The sequence below is a fragment of the Zootoca vivipara genome, chromosome Z (genome assembly GCF_963506605.1).
Source record: "Zootoca vivipara chromosome Z, rZooViv1.1, whole genome shotgun sequence".
NCBI classification, from domain to species: Eukaryota; Metazoa; Chordata; class Lepidosauria; order Squamata; family Lacertidae; genus Zootoca; species Zootoca vivipara.
In genome coordinates, this window is record NC_083294.1 from 10,466,006 (window position 1) to 10,483,522 (window position 17,517).

The window sequence follows — 17,517 nt, forward strand, 5'->3', positions numbered from 1 at the left end:
TAGGGGAAGACAAGGGTCACCCTGTGCTTTCCCAGTAGATAAAGGAGCTGGTTGTGAAAGTCTGCAGGCCTCTCAACAAGGAACAGGGGGGGGGGGACTCACGTGGTTTCTGTACACTCTCCTGTACAGCCTGCCCCCTACAGGAAAAATTAAGTGGCAGGCTCCAACGTACCAGCTTTTTCCAGGTTTGTAAGAAAAGGACCCTGGTCTTCAAACTAATCACCCTGGCACTAACAACCTATTTTTTTTCCCCGAACCTAAAAGAATGATCCATAGGGCCCAGTTCTCAGCTGAGGTGGTAAGCCTTTTTGTGGACCCGACTGCCAACAATAATCCCGCCACCTAGCACGTCAGATCAAAAGGGGGGTAACCTAGACTTCTCCCTGACATGCTAGATTTCTACATGGGGTGTGTGTGTGTGTTGGATTTTGTGTATGTGTTGGAAGGGGAATAGTCAATGATGTGAGTCCCCATCTGCAGTTTCAAGTGGTACATTCCAGCCGTAGCTTTTCCTGCTCCACGGGTAATTTTGGGGGTTCAGAGTGGAAAACAGGGCTGAGGGAGAACAGCGGCAAAGACAGCAGCATGCAGATCAGGGCTGGAAAACCTTTGGCACTCCTGTTCCCATCACCCCTAGCTAGCATGGTCAATGTCAGGGATGATGGGAATTGTAGTCCAACAGCTACTGGAGGGCCACTGCTTCCCCACCCTTGCTTTAGAAGATGGATTCTCCAGATGAAGACGGCAGGGCAATATGTGTCAAAAGCCTGGAGGAGAGAAAGGCCCGTGAAAACACTCTTATCAAGTAAGCACTGCTGTGAACTGTGAGTGAAACAGCAGCAACTCAGTCCACCAACAAGCTTCAGATCTGCCCACCCACTTGGGCTGGAGAGGATTCTGATAACCCTGGAGTTGGAAGCAGTACTGGGTCAGCCTGTAGGCAGACGAAGCACATGCTTAGGGCACCAGCAAAGCAGAGGCACCAAAACAGAGAAGGAAAAAAAGACACTTTAAAAAGAATTTGACATTTGGTATTTCAAAAAAGCATTGAAGTCGTCACCATAGGAAAAAATCCGAATTTTGTCACACGTAGAATAGTAGCCGTATGGGAGATTAGGGCTACAGGTAATAAAGTACTAGGAACATCCCACACCGTCAGGAGGAAGATGGCATGTCTATATCAACTTTCATCCATGCACTTAACCTCGGAAGAACAATTAAAGAACATGCTTGCCAAACAACTCACAAGAGCAGCTGCCTTTCTAGGACCACGGTGTTCTAGTTTTAAGACTGTTAGACAATCATTATTTACATGTTACACAGCTGAACCTTCCCACCTGAAGAGGGGGGTGGGTGGGGAGAAGTGGTAATAATCCTGTCCCTCTTTGCTGCCCCTCAAAAGCATTTGTTCTCTCTGGCAGGGACTCTCAAACAGCAGCACATGAGATCACACAGGCTTTCCAAAATAACTTCAAAATATAACAATACACTTAACAGATTTCACCAAGACATGCATTTGGGTCTCGAACGAGACACATGTCGTGAGCATGCTGGAGACTGAAGTTTAAAGTTGTCCTTGGGCTGGCGAAGTGGGACCAGACTTGTTGAGAACTGAAGTCTTAACTCCCTTCTCAGGAGGCTTCCAGAGGCACACACGGTGGTAGCTCTCATGATCAAGCAGCCAATAGGGGAGACAAAGACTTTAGGGGCCAGCTGCTGCGACCGGCACGTTTTGATTGGCTGTTTTCTTAGCTGCCACATTCAAGTATTTCTGGGGAGAGAAAGGTAGTCTGGACATCTTTCCAGGCAGTCTGCATTCAGAGACAGATAGACAGTGCACCACAGAGCAATTATCACGCTTCTAGGCAAACATCTAGGCCTATTTCTTCTCAACTGGAAAAAAGAAGCGCCCTCCCCAACAGGCCTTGGAAACCAAGTAAGGTGGATAGCATGATCTTTGGATGAAGAATGGCTTTGCTAGTCAGACTGGGAGAGTGGATCTCCAGGCTTCTTCGTGAGCCAGAGGGGAAGTCCAGGCCACAAAAGGTCTTCAGCTCATTTCCAACTGCAAACCATTGGCTGTGTGGGATTTTGATGGCAAAGAAGGCAAAATTGTTGGCTTTTCTTACTTGCTTTCTTCCCCCCTCCAGTGCCGAGTGAAACTGTCACAGGTTATGGAAGAACACCAGCCAACCAAATGCACAACCCAGTTTATTGTCTCTGTTCAGTCCAGACGTAAACCTCAACCTTGTATAGAGATTGAGGTACAAGTTTAGAAACCAATGATATGCTGTGATTTTAGAGTCCCACGTGAGCAATAAGACTGTACTGGATTGGCGGTATCCCAGAATAAGCTGGGGGATCACTGTTAAAAGCCACAGATGAGGTGGCTGTGGCTTCCTAGATGGTGCAAGGCGTTTTGGAGAAAGATGCCTCCACTGGATTTTTACCTGGCAGAACCAGTTATCAAAAGAAAGCAAACATCATCATAAAAAAGGCGATGGACCGACACACCCACCAATCCAACACGTTGGTTAACACGGTTATGATGCAGAGTGGACCCTGAAAGGAGATATGGGAGGTCAAGGCAGTTGATGAAAAGGGTTAACGCAGCCAAATCTAAATCTCCGAAGCAAGAAGAGATATCAAAAATAAAAAGAGAGAAACAAAGAAGAAATAAATCCTATCCAGTTATTTTGTACAAAGACAGCGACAAATCATCAGACACGAGAAAGAGAAAGAGAGATAATTGTTCCCTTTGCTGGAAAGGGTTCCAGTAACACTGCTTTTGGGGGGAGGGGAGTATAAAGGGGTTTGGGGAAAAGGTTACGTGGAGAGGAGGGGGATCACTCTCCCCTCTCAGTAGTACATGTGCTTCGCCTCTCCATGGCACCCAGGGGTGGGGGCTTCAGGACTGCTGGAGCTGTGGACATCGAGTGGGGCTCGGGGGGAGCCTGGCTGCAGCGCTCTGCTCTGTCCGGAAGCTGTAATCGTACTGTGGGGAACAGAAATAGAGATGTGTTGAACTGGATTCACAGATAAGCCACACCACACAACCATCAAGAGAGCCAAGGCAGCTGAGGAATGGGCACCAAGAGATTTTTAAGCAGAGTCTTTCCCAAGCTGACCTGACTTGTAACAAAGAGAGGCTTAGGTCATCACCCACCACATGCATTTAAAGCACATGGCTTCTCCACAAAGAATCCTGGGACATGTAGCTCGCCCCCTTACAGAGCTATAAACCCAAGCACCCTTAAACTACAGTTCCCAAGATTCTTTTGGAGGTGGCGAAGCCACTTCAAGTGGTTCCCCATGTTCCAGAGGTTTGGTTAACTTTCTCTAGGGAACGAGTCTTTCACGTGGCAGCCCCTGGCCTGTGGAACCCCTTACCAATCACGAAGCACCCTTCCCTTCCTGAAGATGACTTCAGGAGGGAAGAAAGGTTTAGTCAGGTCTTTACATCACTCTGTTTTCCCTTTCAACCCATCAGCATTTACTGATCTTTTTAATTATAGTTCCATGCATCTCTTGCTCATATTATCCTTATATGCTGCATTCCACCTTGCTGTTTTTTTTTTTTTGGAAGTGCATATAATGACTTTGTAAATAGATAATGTGCTTTAAGTGTAAGGTGTAGATGTGACCAGAATCCCTAATTTAGGTAATCTCTTTAAGCGATTTTGGGGTGGGGAGTTTGTGTGTGGAGTTCAGGGGTAGGGAAGCTGTGGACCAGGGGCCAAATGTGGCCCTCCCTTTTATCTGGCACTCACTCCAAACCGTATATATCCCCCACTGGCTCTGCTTTGCACCCTTCTTGCTTGAGTGCTTCAGTTCCTGGCTGAAATCTGTTCTTGCCTCCTGCTTCCCTAGATGGAGGACAGAAAGGAGCATGTGTAGGAACCAAGCTAGTGTACAAAGCTTTAACATTTAAATTGGTCTGGGGAAAAGTTCTGAGAGCCAGACAGAGAGGCCTGGGGGCCACATTAAACTATTTGGCCTAAGGGTGTCTTTTTTTTACATGCAATGACAGAGTAAGTACAACAATCTCCTCAACACGTGGAATTTCTTTCAGCTGGGGAGGGTGTGTGTGTAGGATTCCAAATAATCCTTTCTTGCAGATGTCCCTAAAAGCCCGTGGCTTCTGCCAGACAGGATTAAACCAGAGAAGTGTCTTCATTGAGCTGTTACTTAAATCAGCATTAAGGGCCAAAGCCTAGTGTGAAGAACAGTACATGTAGAAATACTGCCACCTTGTGGCCAAACCACAGTGCAACACCAAAAGTAAACATTTGAGTACTAAATACTGTTTTCTTACGGAACAAAATAAAAAAATTCCTTCCAGCAGCACCTTAAAGACCAACTAAGTTTGTCATTGGTATGAGCTTTCGTGTGTTTCTTCAGGTATCTGAAGAAGTGTGCATGCACACAAAAGCTCACACCAATGACAAACTTAGTTGGTCTCTAAGGTGCTATTGCAGGCTTCCTCAAACTTGGCCCTCCAGATGTTTTTGGCCTACAACTCCCATGATCCCTAGCTAGCAGGACCAGTGGTCAGGAATGATGGGAATTGTAGTCTCAAAACATCTGGAGCAGGGGTCAGCAAACTTTTTCAGCAGGGGGCCAGTCCACTGACCCTCAGCCCTTGTGGGGGGGCCGCACTATATTTTGAAAAATATATATATATGAATTCCTATGCCCCACAAATAACCCAGAGATGCATTTTAAATAAAAGGACACATTCTACTCATGTAAAAACATGCTGATTCCTGTACCATCCAAGGGCCGGATTTAGAAGGCAATTGGGCCGCATCCGGCCCCCAGGCCTTAGTTTGGGAACCCCCTGGATGAGAACAGAGATCCATCTAGCCCAGCATTACCTGTGACCATGGGAAGCCTGATAATAATATTAATAGGCTCCTGCGTATTTCTGAGGGTTCAAAGCACATGCTGCAATCTGTAGGGTAAGCCAGTATGGGTGTCCCGAGAGTGGAGCTGCCCACAAGCTACTGCAATGGAATTCTCACCTCCTAACAAGAGTGCTCCTGCTCTAGACTCCAATCAGCTACTCAGCCATGCCTTCGTGCAGCATACAATAAGAGGGCACCAATTCACTTGTATCTCACCCGATGCTGAACATTATGTGGCTTCTGGAGGCCACTGAGCATGCTCAGTCCCTCAGGGGACTGGGTTTAGGGTCCTATGTCTCCTTTGGGCTTTTTAAAAATAGTTTCGCATGCCTATGTATCTTAGGTTCCACATCAAACAAGCATTGCTTTATTCACAGTAGCCCAATTTTTGTGCCATTTATTCTGGCATGGAACCTCAGAAGTTTGCTGTTAAAGAGGGAAAGCTGGTTCCAGATTAAGAGGAGGCAGCTGAGGTCACTAGTGTATCAACAGCTTGATCTTCATCTAGCCTTGCATTGCTGTTTCTACCCTGGAACCCCCCAGTCAAAAGAGTCCTCCACCCGTCATTCCCTGCACAACAAAGATCTGCCATTTGAAGACAGACTGCCCCCATTTAACATCACAGCTACTAGCCTCCATAAATGTGTCTAAGCAGCCACGCATTGCTTTTAAAAGCCGTCTAAGGAGAGCTGGACCATAAAGAAGGCTGATCACTGAAGAATTGATGCTTTTGAATTATGGTGCTGGAGGAGACTCTTGAGAGTCCCATGGACTGCAAGAAGATCAAACCTATCCATTCTGAAGGAAATCAGCCCTGAGTGCTCACTGGAAGGACAGATCCTGAAGCTGAGGCTCCAATACTTCACCCTACCCCACCCATAAGTCTAGTGTCAAAGCCAGCTGCTGCTGGGTGGTCCAGTGTCCTCCAGGGATGGTCCAGTTTCTCCTCTCCCTTCAGCGAGGAGCCACAGCAAAGCAGGAAGACTGCATTGAAAGTTTCACCTGCTTTGCAGTTGACCCAGCTACTGCTCTCCACCCCCTCACCCCCCCAAGGCACCCACTAAATCTGTTCTGGAAAAAGAAACTCTGCTGAAGAATGGTGGAATATCCTAAACTTGGGCGAGGGAGAGGATATTCCCAGTTTGCCAGGAGGACTGATTTTGTTAATCACCCCCCCACCCCACAACAGGCAGGTGGGGGCTGGTTGAGGTTGGAGGGGCAGTGCCACATTCAACAAATGAACCAGGCTCTAAATTCTCCCTTGCTGTCCCTCATACTTTTGAGCCACCACCCAGGATGCCTCCACAACAGCAGAAAGACTTGGGAGGCCACATTTGACCCTCAGACTTGAAGTTCCCTACCCAAAAACAGCACTAAACTAGATGGACCAATGGTTTGCCTCTATATAAGGCAGCTTCTGACATCCCCAGAATTTGGGAGCATAATTTGAGCGTTTGGGTTTGCCTCTGCAACTGTGTGGGATTGGATGATCCAGTCGTGCCACAGAACTACCCTGCCTTCAGTGAAGCTACAACCTGCACTTATTCTAGAAGCTGTCTGTCCATAACAGACAACTTGCAGCTTCCAAGGCTTCTCTTGTTGGGGTCCTCGGAAAATGACTGGTCCCACTGGATAATGTAGCTAAACTAAAGAAAGCAGATATTGAAATGGAAATGGTTTCCTCACAATGGTTCTAAACACAAGAAATGGAAATACAACAGGCAATGGAATTTGAACGTATGGAAGTAGGATAGAATTAAATGATATATAACACGGAAAGAAATATGGAATATTATTCCAATATGCGATCACAGTAGAGAGATTTTAACATGGACAGTGTGGAAGAATTTACTATTGCTCAATACAGAGGAATGGTGGTGGGAATTAAGGGAGATAAAGTAAGGTTGTCATATTTCAAAAAGTGAAAATGTGGACACAAATGGTTTTTTTTGTGTGTGTGTGTGCAAAATCTATAAAAAGTAGTAGTAGTTTTGGAGCTTTTTAAAAGGAAATTCACCCCCCAAAACCATGGGTTTCCCCAGACATTTTAACTGATTTCCAGACATATGGCAGCCCTAGGTAAAGTAAATATTAAAGAAAAAGCATGGTCTTTTTGTGGGAAAAATAAATGAATGGTTCTGAGAAACTTTGACTTAAATATTGTTTAACAGAAAGTGGAAAGATCATGGACTGAATGTCTTAAATATTTTTTTCTTTTTAATGTTAAATGATAGATAGAAAATCAGTTTCCTCTAACATTACTTTCCCTTTTGTCTTTTTCATTTCATTTCATTTTGCTTCTCTCTCTCTCTCTCTGTCTGTCTCCTTCCTTCTTGTTTCTTTCTCGTTCTCTTTCATTTCTCTTTGGAGTCCTATGTTTGGGACCTTTATTATGCTCCAGGGATAGTGTACTCATGGGGGTGGTAGATGGTTAATGGAGAGCCTTGGGTGGGAGACAAGGAAATGTGGATCTCCTAGGGGGAGAGGCTGGAAGGAAAAAGGATCCTCGGCGAGAGCTGGGAAGTGAGCTGGGGACTGAGAACTACCTTTAGGAGAAGACCCTGTATTTTCCTTGTTGTGTTTGCATTTCTTGGTAGCTGTTATTTTATTGTATTGTGGAAAACTTTAATAAAAATCTTACATACTTAGAAAATGCCTGGTGCCAGGGTGTGATGCAAAAGGAGTGCAAGTACAGTCATACCTTGGTTGTCGAACGCCTTGCGACTCGAACGTTTTGGCTCCTGAACGCTGCAAACTCGGAAGTGAATGTTCCAGTTTGCGAAGGTTCATTGGAACACGAACATCCAACGTTGCTTCCGAGTGAGTGCAGGAAGCTCCTGCAGCCAATCAGAAGCCGCGCCTTGGTTGTTGAACATTTTTGGAAGTCGAAAGGACTTCCGGAACGGATTCCGTTCGACAACCAAGGTACAACTGTAGAACATTCCAAACTGGAGCAAACCTTGCTGGAGAGAGAAGCTGCAAAGCAGTGCCTGATTCCGATGACACAAACTGCTCTGTTTAGCTGCCCTTGCTATGGGCACTGACTGGCAGGGAATCTGATCCTGGTTTGATGTTCACCAAAAGCCACAGTAGAGCAATAGCCTTCATTAAAGCCCACCAAGATGTCACAAACTAATGTGCAACCTTTTGAGTCATCTGGGGCTTTTCACCAGCTGAGTGTTATGCAATGGAGGGCAGGGCATCTGACCTGTGTGCAGAAGGTCCCAGGTTTAATCCACAGCATCTCCTGGTAGGGGCTGGGAGATAGCTACCCGTCTGGAAAACTGGAGAGCTGCTGCCATTCAGTGTAGACAATGCAGAGCTAAATGGAGCAATGCTCTGACTCAATATAAGGCAGCTTCCTACGCTTTTGGCCAGGAAGGGCTGTAGATCACTGGTAGAGCATCTGTTTTGCATGCAGGAGGTCCCAGGTTCAATCCAGAGCATCTCTAGGTAGGGCCAGGGCACACGTGCTGTTGGAAACTCTGGAGTTCTCCTGCCAGTCAGTGTTTACAGTACTGAGGTAGATGGACCCAGAGCCTGACACAGTATAAGGCAGCTTCCTATAATCCTATGTGGGGCTAGATGGGGATATTCCAGGGGTTTGAGCATTCACCTCCAATACCACTTACTGGACATGGCCCAGGAAGGAGCAGAACCACTGCATAACAGTTCCCTCAGCTCCCAGCCCTGCTAGAGGGTCCAGAAGGATACCATGGTCAAAAACTGCTGAAAGATCTAGCAGAACCAGGAAACAGCTTTCACCTCTCTCTCTAGTCCACCAGAGATCATTGACCAGCACAACCAAGGCAGTTTCAGTCCCATGATGGGGCCTGAATCCTTATTGGAAGGTGTGCCTGGAGTTGTTCCACAACCACCTACTCAATCACCTTGCTGAGGAATGGAAGATTTGAGATGGTGATAATTGGCCATAGGAAGGTAAAGATAAAGGGACTCCTGACCATTAGGTCCAGTCGTGACCGACTCTGGGGTTGCGGCGCTCATCTCGCGTTATTGGCCGAGGGAGCTGGTGTACAGCTTCCAGGTCATGTGGCCAGCATGACAAAGCCGCTTATGGCGAATCAGAGCAGCACATGGAGACACCGTTTACCTTCCCGCTGCAGCGGTACCTATTTATCTACTTGTACTTTGAGGTGCTTTCGAACTGCTAGGTTGGCAGGAGCTGGGACCGAGCAATGGGAGCTCACCCTGTCGCGAGGATTCAAACCACCGACCTTCTGCTCGGCAAGCCCTAGGCCGGCTTCAAAGATTGTTTTTTAAGAAGCGGTTTAATAACCACCTCTTTAAGGGGTTCCAGGAAGACTCCCTCACAGAGAGAAGCATTCACCATCCCACAGAGGAGGAGGAGGAGGAGGAGGAGGAGGAGGAGGAGGAGGAGGAGGAGGAGGAGGAGGAGAAGAAGAAGAAGAAGAGGAGGAGGAGGAGGAGGAGGAGGAGGAGGAGGAGGAGAAGTTTGGATTTGATATCCCGCTTTATCACTACCCTAGTCTCAAAGCGGCTAACAATCTCCTTTCCCTTCCTCTCCCACAACAAACACTCTGTTAGGTGAGTGGGGCTGAGAGACTTCAGAGAAGTGTGACTAGCCCAAGGTCACCCAGCAGCTGCATGTGGAGAAGCGGAGATGTGAACCTGGTTCACCAGATTACGAGTCTACCGCTCTTTACTACACCACACTGGCTCTCTCAGAGCCCACCGCTCAGCCCTCTCTGGCTCAGGATGGGCAAGGATCAAGAAAACAGGTGGTTGGTTTAACTTGTCTAAGCAGCCTGTCCATATCCTCAGAGATAACAGGTTGGAAATGATCCCTTACAACAGGCATCCCCTTACAACAGGCATCCCTGATCACTGGTCCTGTTAGCTAGGGATCATGGGAGTTGTAGGCCAAAACATCTGGAGGACCGCAGTTTGGGGATGCCTGCCTTACAACCTGACTAGACAGGCATTCTCTTTCTCTCTTTCTCAGCCTGCCCTACATAATAGGGTTGTTGTGAGGATAAAATATGATCACAGAATTCATCCTCCCCAGAGACAGCTCTTACTTACCATTAGGTAAGTTCCTCCTAATTTTAGCGATAAACCCATGTAACTCACCATGAGCTGCTGGGAGGATAGGAGGTATACAAATAGAATGAATATTAAGAAGTTACTAAGCCATGTTAAGTTGTGGAATGGGCAGTGACCAGAAGGGAAAAAACAAAGTCACACTTTCCCCCCTATGAATGTGACCAAACCCCAGGATCATAATCTGATGTCATGAACTGCGGGAGGTAAAAAGAGAACAGGTGTTCTTCTGTTTATGGAATGCTCTCCCCTAGGAAGAAGGCTTGGTGCCAACTGTGATTATTTTGACCTCAGGCAAAGATGTTTTTGTTTTACAATGATGCAAAAGCATTATCCTTTCCTACAATTTCTAGAAACAGGTGTTCAGTAGCCATTGGTAGCATTATTCTCCATGAATTTGTCTAATCCTGTTTTGAAGTCATTCCAGCTGGTGGTCATCACTACCTCTTATGAGAATGAGTTCCATAGTTTAACTATGTGCTGCATGAAGAAATCCTTTATTTTATCTGTCCTGAATTTTCCAACATTCAGCTTCATTGGACGTCCACAAGTTCTAGTGTTATGAGAGAAGGAGTATAATTTCCACACTGTGTATAATTTCACACACTTCTGTCATGTCACCCCTTCCCTTTTCTCTAAACTAAAAAAACCCAAAATGCTTCAACCTTTCCTCAAAGTGGAGTTACCTCATTCCGTTGATCATTTCAGCCACTGTTTTCAAGAACCTTTCCCAATTCTACAATATTAGTTTTTAAGTGAGATCAGAACCATAGTCATACCTGGAATGAGAGTTCTGTTGCATACGAAATCCAAAAGACATCCACGCCTTCTCTTTTGGAGTGAAATGTTTTACCACACCTTCAATTGCTATTTTGATTAAGCCACCAGGGACTACAGTGGTACCTCGACTTACGAAGACGATCCGTTCCCCGGTTGTCTTCGTAAGTCGAGGTTTTCGGATGTCGAAGCGCCACTACGGCACATGCGTGAAGCGCGATTTCGCGCTTCTGCGCATGCCCCGACCGCGCACGCCGCTCTGTGCAGGTGCAGAGCGCGGGCGCACGCGAAGAAAAGACTTCCAGGGGTTGTCGACTTCGGAAGTCGAAACCTTCGGAAGTCGAAGCGTTTGGATGTCGAGGTATGACTGTAATTGATTCATGTTCGTGGGGGAGGGAAGATTTCTAGCTCCAGATCACTAATTGGCTATCCCTGTCTGTCAGTAACATAATGTCACAATTTCATTTTTGTGAGCAAGTTAACATGCCCTGTCCATTTACTTAATAATAATAATAATAACAATAATAATTTCTTATTTATACCCCGTCCATCTGGCTGGGTTTCCCCAGCCACTCTGGGTGGCTTCCAACGGAATATTAAAATACAACAATCTATTAAACATTAAAAGCTTCCCTAAACAGGGCTGCCTTCAGATGTCTTCTAAAAGTCTGGTAGTTGTTTTTTTCTGACCATAGCTGCCAAGTTATCCCTTTTTTACAGGGATTTTCCCTTATGCTGAATAGGCTTCCTCGCGAGAAAAGTGAAAACTTGGCAGCTATGTTTCTGACATCTGATGGGAGGGCGTTCCACAGGGCAGGTGCCACTACCAAGAAGGCCCTCTGCCTGGTTCCCTGTAACTTGGCTTCTTGCAACGAGGGAACTGCTAGAAGGCCCTCGGTGCTGGACCTCAGTGTATGAGTCCTACTGTGGTGTAGTGTTAGAGTGTCAGACTAGGACTTGGGAGACCTGGGTTTGTATTCCCACTTGGCCAATAAGCTTGCTGGGTGGCCTTGGGCCAGTTGCTGCATCTCAGCCCCACCTGCTTCACATGGTTGTTGTGGGGATTAAATGTATGCCTCCTTGAAGAAAAAGTAATAATATAAATGCAGTGAGCAAGTACTTCCCCTCCCAATGCAATATTTAATGCCACCACTAGATGACACTGTGCGACTATAAGAGAGCAGAGTTTGTTTGTTTATTTTTTGCATTGTTTTATTATCAACACCTGGTTATCTTGAAAGTTAATGGCTGGGGAAAGTTTTAAAGAAAGGAGAATACATTTTGGCATTATCCCGGTTGCAAGTTCGATTGCTACCTAGGTAACCGGGAAATGTGCACCACGTTCTCGGAAAATTAATACGAACGCCTGCTTAGCAAAGATGTTGCACAGAAAGTGATGTATGAGTACACATTTCCCTCTCCTTAAAAAAATAAAATAAATTAAATGGCATGAAGGAGAGTCTCGCCAAGGAGGAGATCTTCCTAAAGGCAGCTAAAAAAATAAATAAATAAATTGGCACCCATGTCTTCATTAATTTTATGTCAATGTCGCAATGTTGCAGTGAGCAGCAAGGGCCTGCAGCTAAGCCAGCAATAAGTGCTATTTTTCACAGATGCAAATGCATAAAGATGTCAGCTCAAACTGTTTACTAATTAACACTTAAAAAGATACAAATTAGATATGCGTGGGTAAGAGCAATTATAATCAAGACGAATTTCTCCAGTCATTTGGGATTGGGGTGTGAGGGGGGGAGAGAAATAACCAAAACTCCCAAGCTGAATCGCTGGAACCAACATTTAAAAAACAAATGAACAACCAAACCTGAATTCCTGCCAGTTAGCAAGTGTATTCGTTTAAAGACCATTACATGTGACTGTGCTCAGGAGGGGAGACCTGCTGAGAAGGAGTGGGGGCATGGGGGGGAGGGAGGGAGGGAGGGAGGGAGACAGCAACTTGGGAGGATCTGAATAAAATTAAGTCCTTTGAAATGCAGTTGAAGAGGCTTTGCTGAGATGGTGAAATTAAGCCATAAAAGCCAACAACACTTCCCTTGCCGAATCTTGAGAGACTGATTTATCTTAAAATGTATGCACTTGTGGCATCATGTTACTGTCAAACAGGGATAGCCAATTAGTGATCCTGGGGCTTGAAATCAGCACTTTGTAAGCTGCCTTACACAGTCAGACTCCAGTGGTCCATTTAGCTGAACATTTCCTATACCTGGGATGGGAAACCTCAAGCATAAGAATGGCCAATGCCCCCTCTAGTTCCAGCATCCGGTTCTCATAGTGGCCAACCAAGATGCCCATGGAAAACCTGCAGACTCTCCCCTCCTGCTGTTTCCAGCAACTGATATTCAGAAGCATTAAAGGCTCTGAGGGGGCAGAGTATGGTCATCAAAGCTAGTAGCCATAGCAATTCACATGAAATTCAAAAGACGTACCAAAGGTAGGTGGAGAATGAATGATGAGGTGTGGAGAAATGAACAAAGAGTAGGTAAAGCGAGAGAAATTTTGAAAGAATTTTTTGAATTAAATGAGAACCAAAATGTTGTTGTTTAGTCGTTTAGTCGTGCCTGATCTTTGTGACTCTATGGACCATAGCACGCTAGGCACTCCTGTCTTCCACTGCCTCCCGCAGTTTGGTCAGACTCATGTTGGTGGCTTCGAGAACACTGTCCAACCATCTCATCCTCCCCTTCTCCTAGTGCCCTCCATCTTTCCCAACATCAGGGTCTTTTGCAGGGAGTCTTCTATTTCTTCTCATGAGGTGGCCAAAGTATTGGAGCCTCAGCTTCAGGATCTGTCCTTCCAGTGAGCACTCAGGGCTGATTTCCTTCAGAATGGATAGGTTTGATCTTCTTGCAGTCCCATGGGACTCTCAAGAGTCTCCTCCAGCATCATAATTCAAAAGAATCAATTCTTCGGAGAACAAAAATACAGATAGGAAAATAATTTGGGATGCGAGTAAAGCTTTTATGGGAGGGTATGGAATACAGTAAATGGGGAGAATTAAGAAAAATGAGGATAATAATATTATGGAAATAAATAAACAAATAAGAGAAAGAGAAAAAGAATTGGTAAAAAAACCCCAAAAAGTGAAGAAATGCTTCAGAGTATAAAAAATTTACAATTGCATTTATCAAATAGAGAAGTGGAAAAGAAAATTTTATGGACAAAACAAAGATATTTCGAACAGGCAAATAAACCTGAGAGAATGTTAGCTTGGCTGGCTAAAGAGAGACAAATGGAAAGAGTGGTAAATAAAATTATAGATGAAGAAGAGGAAATTATGGAATTGGAACAAATTAAGGATAGATTCATGAAATATTATAAAAAATTGTATACAGCGGAGAAGAAGGATGAGAGAGAAATAGTATTATTTATTAGAGAATAGACTACCAGAAATCAATGAGATGGAATATGCCACTCTAAATTCAAATATTAAATTAGAAGAAATTAAGGAGGTAATAAGAAATACGAAATCGCCCCTAAATCTTCATGAAATCACCTGGCCCCAATGGCATAGCAGTAACCTATTATAAAAGATTAGAAGAGATAGTGGCCCCCAAACTTAAATTGATTATGGATGAAATATTAGATGAAGGAGAAATTCCAGAATCTTGGCAAGAAGCTTTGATAGCCCTTATCCCAAAACAAGGAGCAGACCCAAAGTAGGAAATTGTGGCGAATCTACAAAGAGTTAGTGGAAGAAATGAATGAAAAACCAAAATTAAAAGATTATGAAGAATAAAAAAGATGGGAATAAATTGGTTGGAATATTTTCAATTGAAAGCGACTTTTGAAAAAGATTCAAAAAGTAGAGGATTTGAAAATAAAATATTGATGTTAGATAAAGAAGTCTTACAGAGTAAACAAAAAAAAATACTTACAAAAATGTATAAATTATTAAATAATATACAAATAGACCAAGAAATTAAAAGTAAGACTATGTTAAGGTGAGAACAAGATTTAGGTTCTGAAATTGAATATAAAGATTGGGTTAAATTTTGGTCAAAAAATATAAATTTTACGGCTTCTTATCAAATAAAAGAAAACTTCATGAAGACGCATCATAGATGGTATATGTTGCCAGATAGGCTGGCAAAAATGAAAAAAATCTGGCAATAATAAGTGTTGGAGGTGTAATAGAATGATTGGAACCTTATACCATATGTGGTGGTCCTGTCCGGAAATTAAGAAATATTGGAATATGATACATGAGGAAATTAAAAAGTTGATAAAAAATATCACACAATAAAAAAGCAGAATCATATTTATTAGGAATTTTGAATGGGGACATCCCGAAAGATAAAACTAATATCTTCCTGTACGCGACAACAGCAGCAAGAATGTTGATAGCCAATAATTGGAAAGGAAATTATATTCCAACCAAAGAGGAATGGTTGAATAAATTATGCAAATATTTGGAATTAGCAAAGTTGACTGATTTGATGAGACAAAAACAAAAAAATACAATTCAGAAACAATGGAAATGTTTAAATGATTATTTAGGTAGACAAGGATCAAATGTAAGGTATTGGTTGTGTATAGAATAGATTTGTGAGAGATTGAGAAAATTTGTTGACTAAAATATTTGTGTGAGACTGTATGGAAAAAACACGGAATAAGAGATACAATCTTGCCTAAAATGTACGGTATAGAGGAAGTGCAGTGTAAGCGATGGAAGTCAATTAATGAAATTTTATTATTATTTTCATATTGAGATATTTGTAGAATAAATTTGGAAGAAATTCTTCCAACTTTTTTCTTTTTTCCTTTCTTTTTCCTCCTCCTTTTTTCCTTTTCTTCTTTCTTTCTCTTCCTTCCCCCCATATATATGTGCTTAATTGAAACATATATGTATGTGTGTATTTGAAATATCTTGTTTATATTTTGTAATAATTATGTTAAATAAATAAAAATGTGTGTGTGTGTGCATATATATATATATATATAGAGAGAGAGAGAGAGCGCTAGTAGCCAATGACAGCCTTATCCTGTATGAATTTATCTAATATTTGAAAGCCATCCAGGCAGGTAGCTATCACTGCCTCCTGTGGGAGTAAGTTTCATAGTTTAACTCTACCTACTTTTTTTTGTCTGTCCAGAGTCTTTCAACATTCAGCATCATCGGATGTCCACAAGTTCTAGTGTTATGAGAAAACCTTTTTTTATCCCCTTTCTCCATACCCCTGCCCTCCACATGTCTGGGTGATGGGGAACAATTGTGGCCCTCTAGGACTTGCTATCTGGTCCTCAGAAGTCTTCCCAGGCCATACCCCTCAATAGCTCTGCACTGCAATCTTCTTGTCTGGCTGGAATGTGTCTTTGAACTTTGATACTGCCTCTTGCTTCCCTGAATAGATAAATGTGAATGCAGAACCCTTCTTATAAATGTAAGAGTACCACTTGCTGCCTCACCCAGTTTTGCCTCTAAACAACAACAACAACAACCACCACCTCAGAAGCTGGAGGAAAGGCTGAGTTAGATTTCTGCAAATTTTAAAATCAAGATTTCATCCCACCCTGTGTGGGTTCTCCCAGTCTCAAAATATAAATATATCCCCACCAGAGCAGCTGACAAAGGCGGAAGCCAAAATGTTTTGCAGCAGAAATAAAATTTGTTTGTTAATCACCATATTGTATATATTACTTTAGTGATTAACTGAATCCCAATAGGGAACCACAGCAAGCTTGTGTTAAGTGATGGTCTGAAGCTTTATCTCATATGTACAAAATAAATTGTGTAAAGTAGGGAAAGTTATGCATATTTGCATCAAAATATAGACGCTGCAGAATGCAGCTGTCCTGGCTGCAGAATTTGGGTTATGGTGGTGCAGAAGTTCACCCGCAGCCTTGTAAAGCAAAGAAATCATATCTAGCCTCCCAAAAGCACTCAGGTGGTGAATTAAGGAAAGACAAGATTCCAGAAGGGACTTACCTCCTTCTCGATTTCTGCCAAGGATTTAATAGTGATGCCCAGGAGATCGACTGGCTGCATCTATAAGGAAATGCAAAATAACAATAACAGCAATCTGTTTATAAAAATGAGAATTCCAGCAAATGTCATGTTCCAGCTTCCTAGCAAGTGCAGGGATCACCTATTCCGGCATATAAGACGACTGGGCGTATAAGAGGACCCCCAACTTTTCCAGTTAAAATATAGAGTTTGAGATATAATCGCCGTGTAAGAAATACGACCCGGCGTATAAGACAGCCCCCGACTTTTGAGAAGATTTTCCTGGGTTAAGAAGTAGTCTTATACGCAGGAATATACAGTAGTTAAGAGGCTCACAAAAGTCCAGTGCGTCACAAGATCCCAATACATTGTGGGTATCTCCCCTGAAAAAAACAAGTGGACAATCCATTTAAAATTAAGCTTAACATCAGGACACTATCAGTGTCCAGAAGAGCAACCACTGGGTTGGAACTTTTTTCCACTTCACCCTCAATGAGAGCTGTGTAGAACTTAGCTTGTCTCAGTTATGAGTACACTTACGTATTTGCCAAAGCAGATATCTGATTATCACAATGGAGGGCTCTGCTCCTCTACACTCCATTAAAAAGTACTGAGAGCAGCCCCATACCAATTAATGTGGTTGGCTTAATGGATGAACAGGTGGCATCTCTGATTCTTCACATGCTAGCAATCTCCCCCATCCCAAAAATTGTGTGTGTTTTTTCTAATTGCTAAAGGAAGAAAGACAATTATGTCTCACATGTGTGGCTTTAAAGAAAAGTTTTGAAT

The 17,517-nt window shown here is 43.6% G+C and overlaps 1 protein-coding gene across 4 annotated transcripts in view; it reads right to left on the reverse strand.

Annotated features, from left to right (window-relative positions):
• Positions 1-1,973: 1,973 nt before the first annotated feature.
• Positions 1,974-17,517, reverse strand: part of MVB12B (multivesicular body subunit 12B) — a 91,456-nt gene continuing 75,912 nt past the window's right edge. For all 4 annotated transcript variants that reach the window (XM_035113350.2, XM_035113349.2, XM_035113348.2 and 1 more), the window contains exons 9-10: positions 16,711-16,770; positions 1,974-2,995 (exon numbers count right to left, since the gene is read on the reverse strand). In XM_035113350.2, coding sequence (XP_034969241.1) covers positions 2,909-2,995; positions 16,711-16,770 — 147 coding nt within the window. In that variant the 3' untranslated portion in view covers positions 1,974-2,908. The remainder of the gene's footprint in view (positions 2,996-16,710; positions 16,771-17,517) is intronic.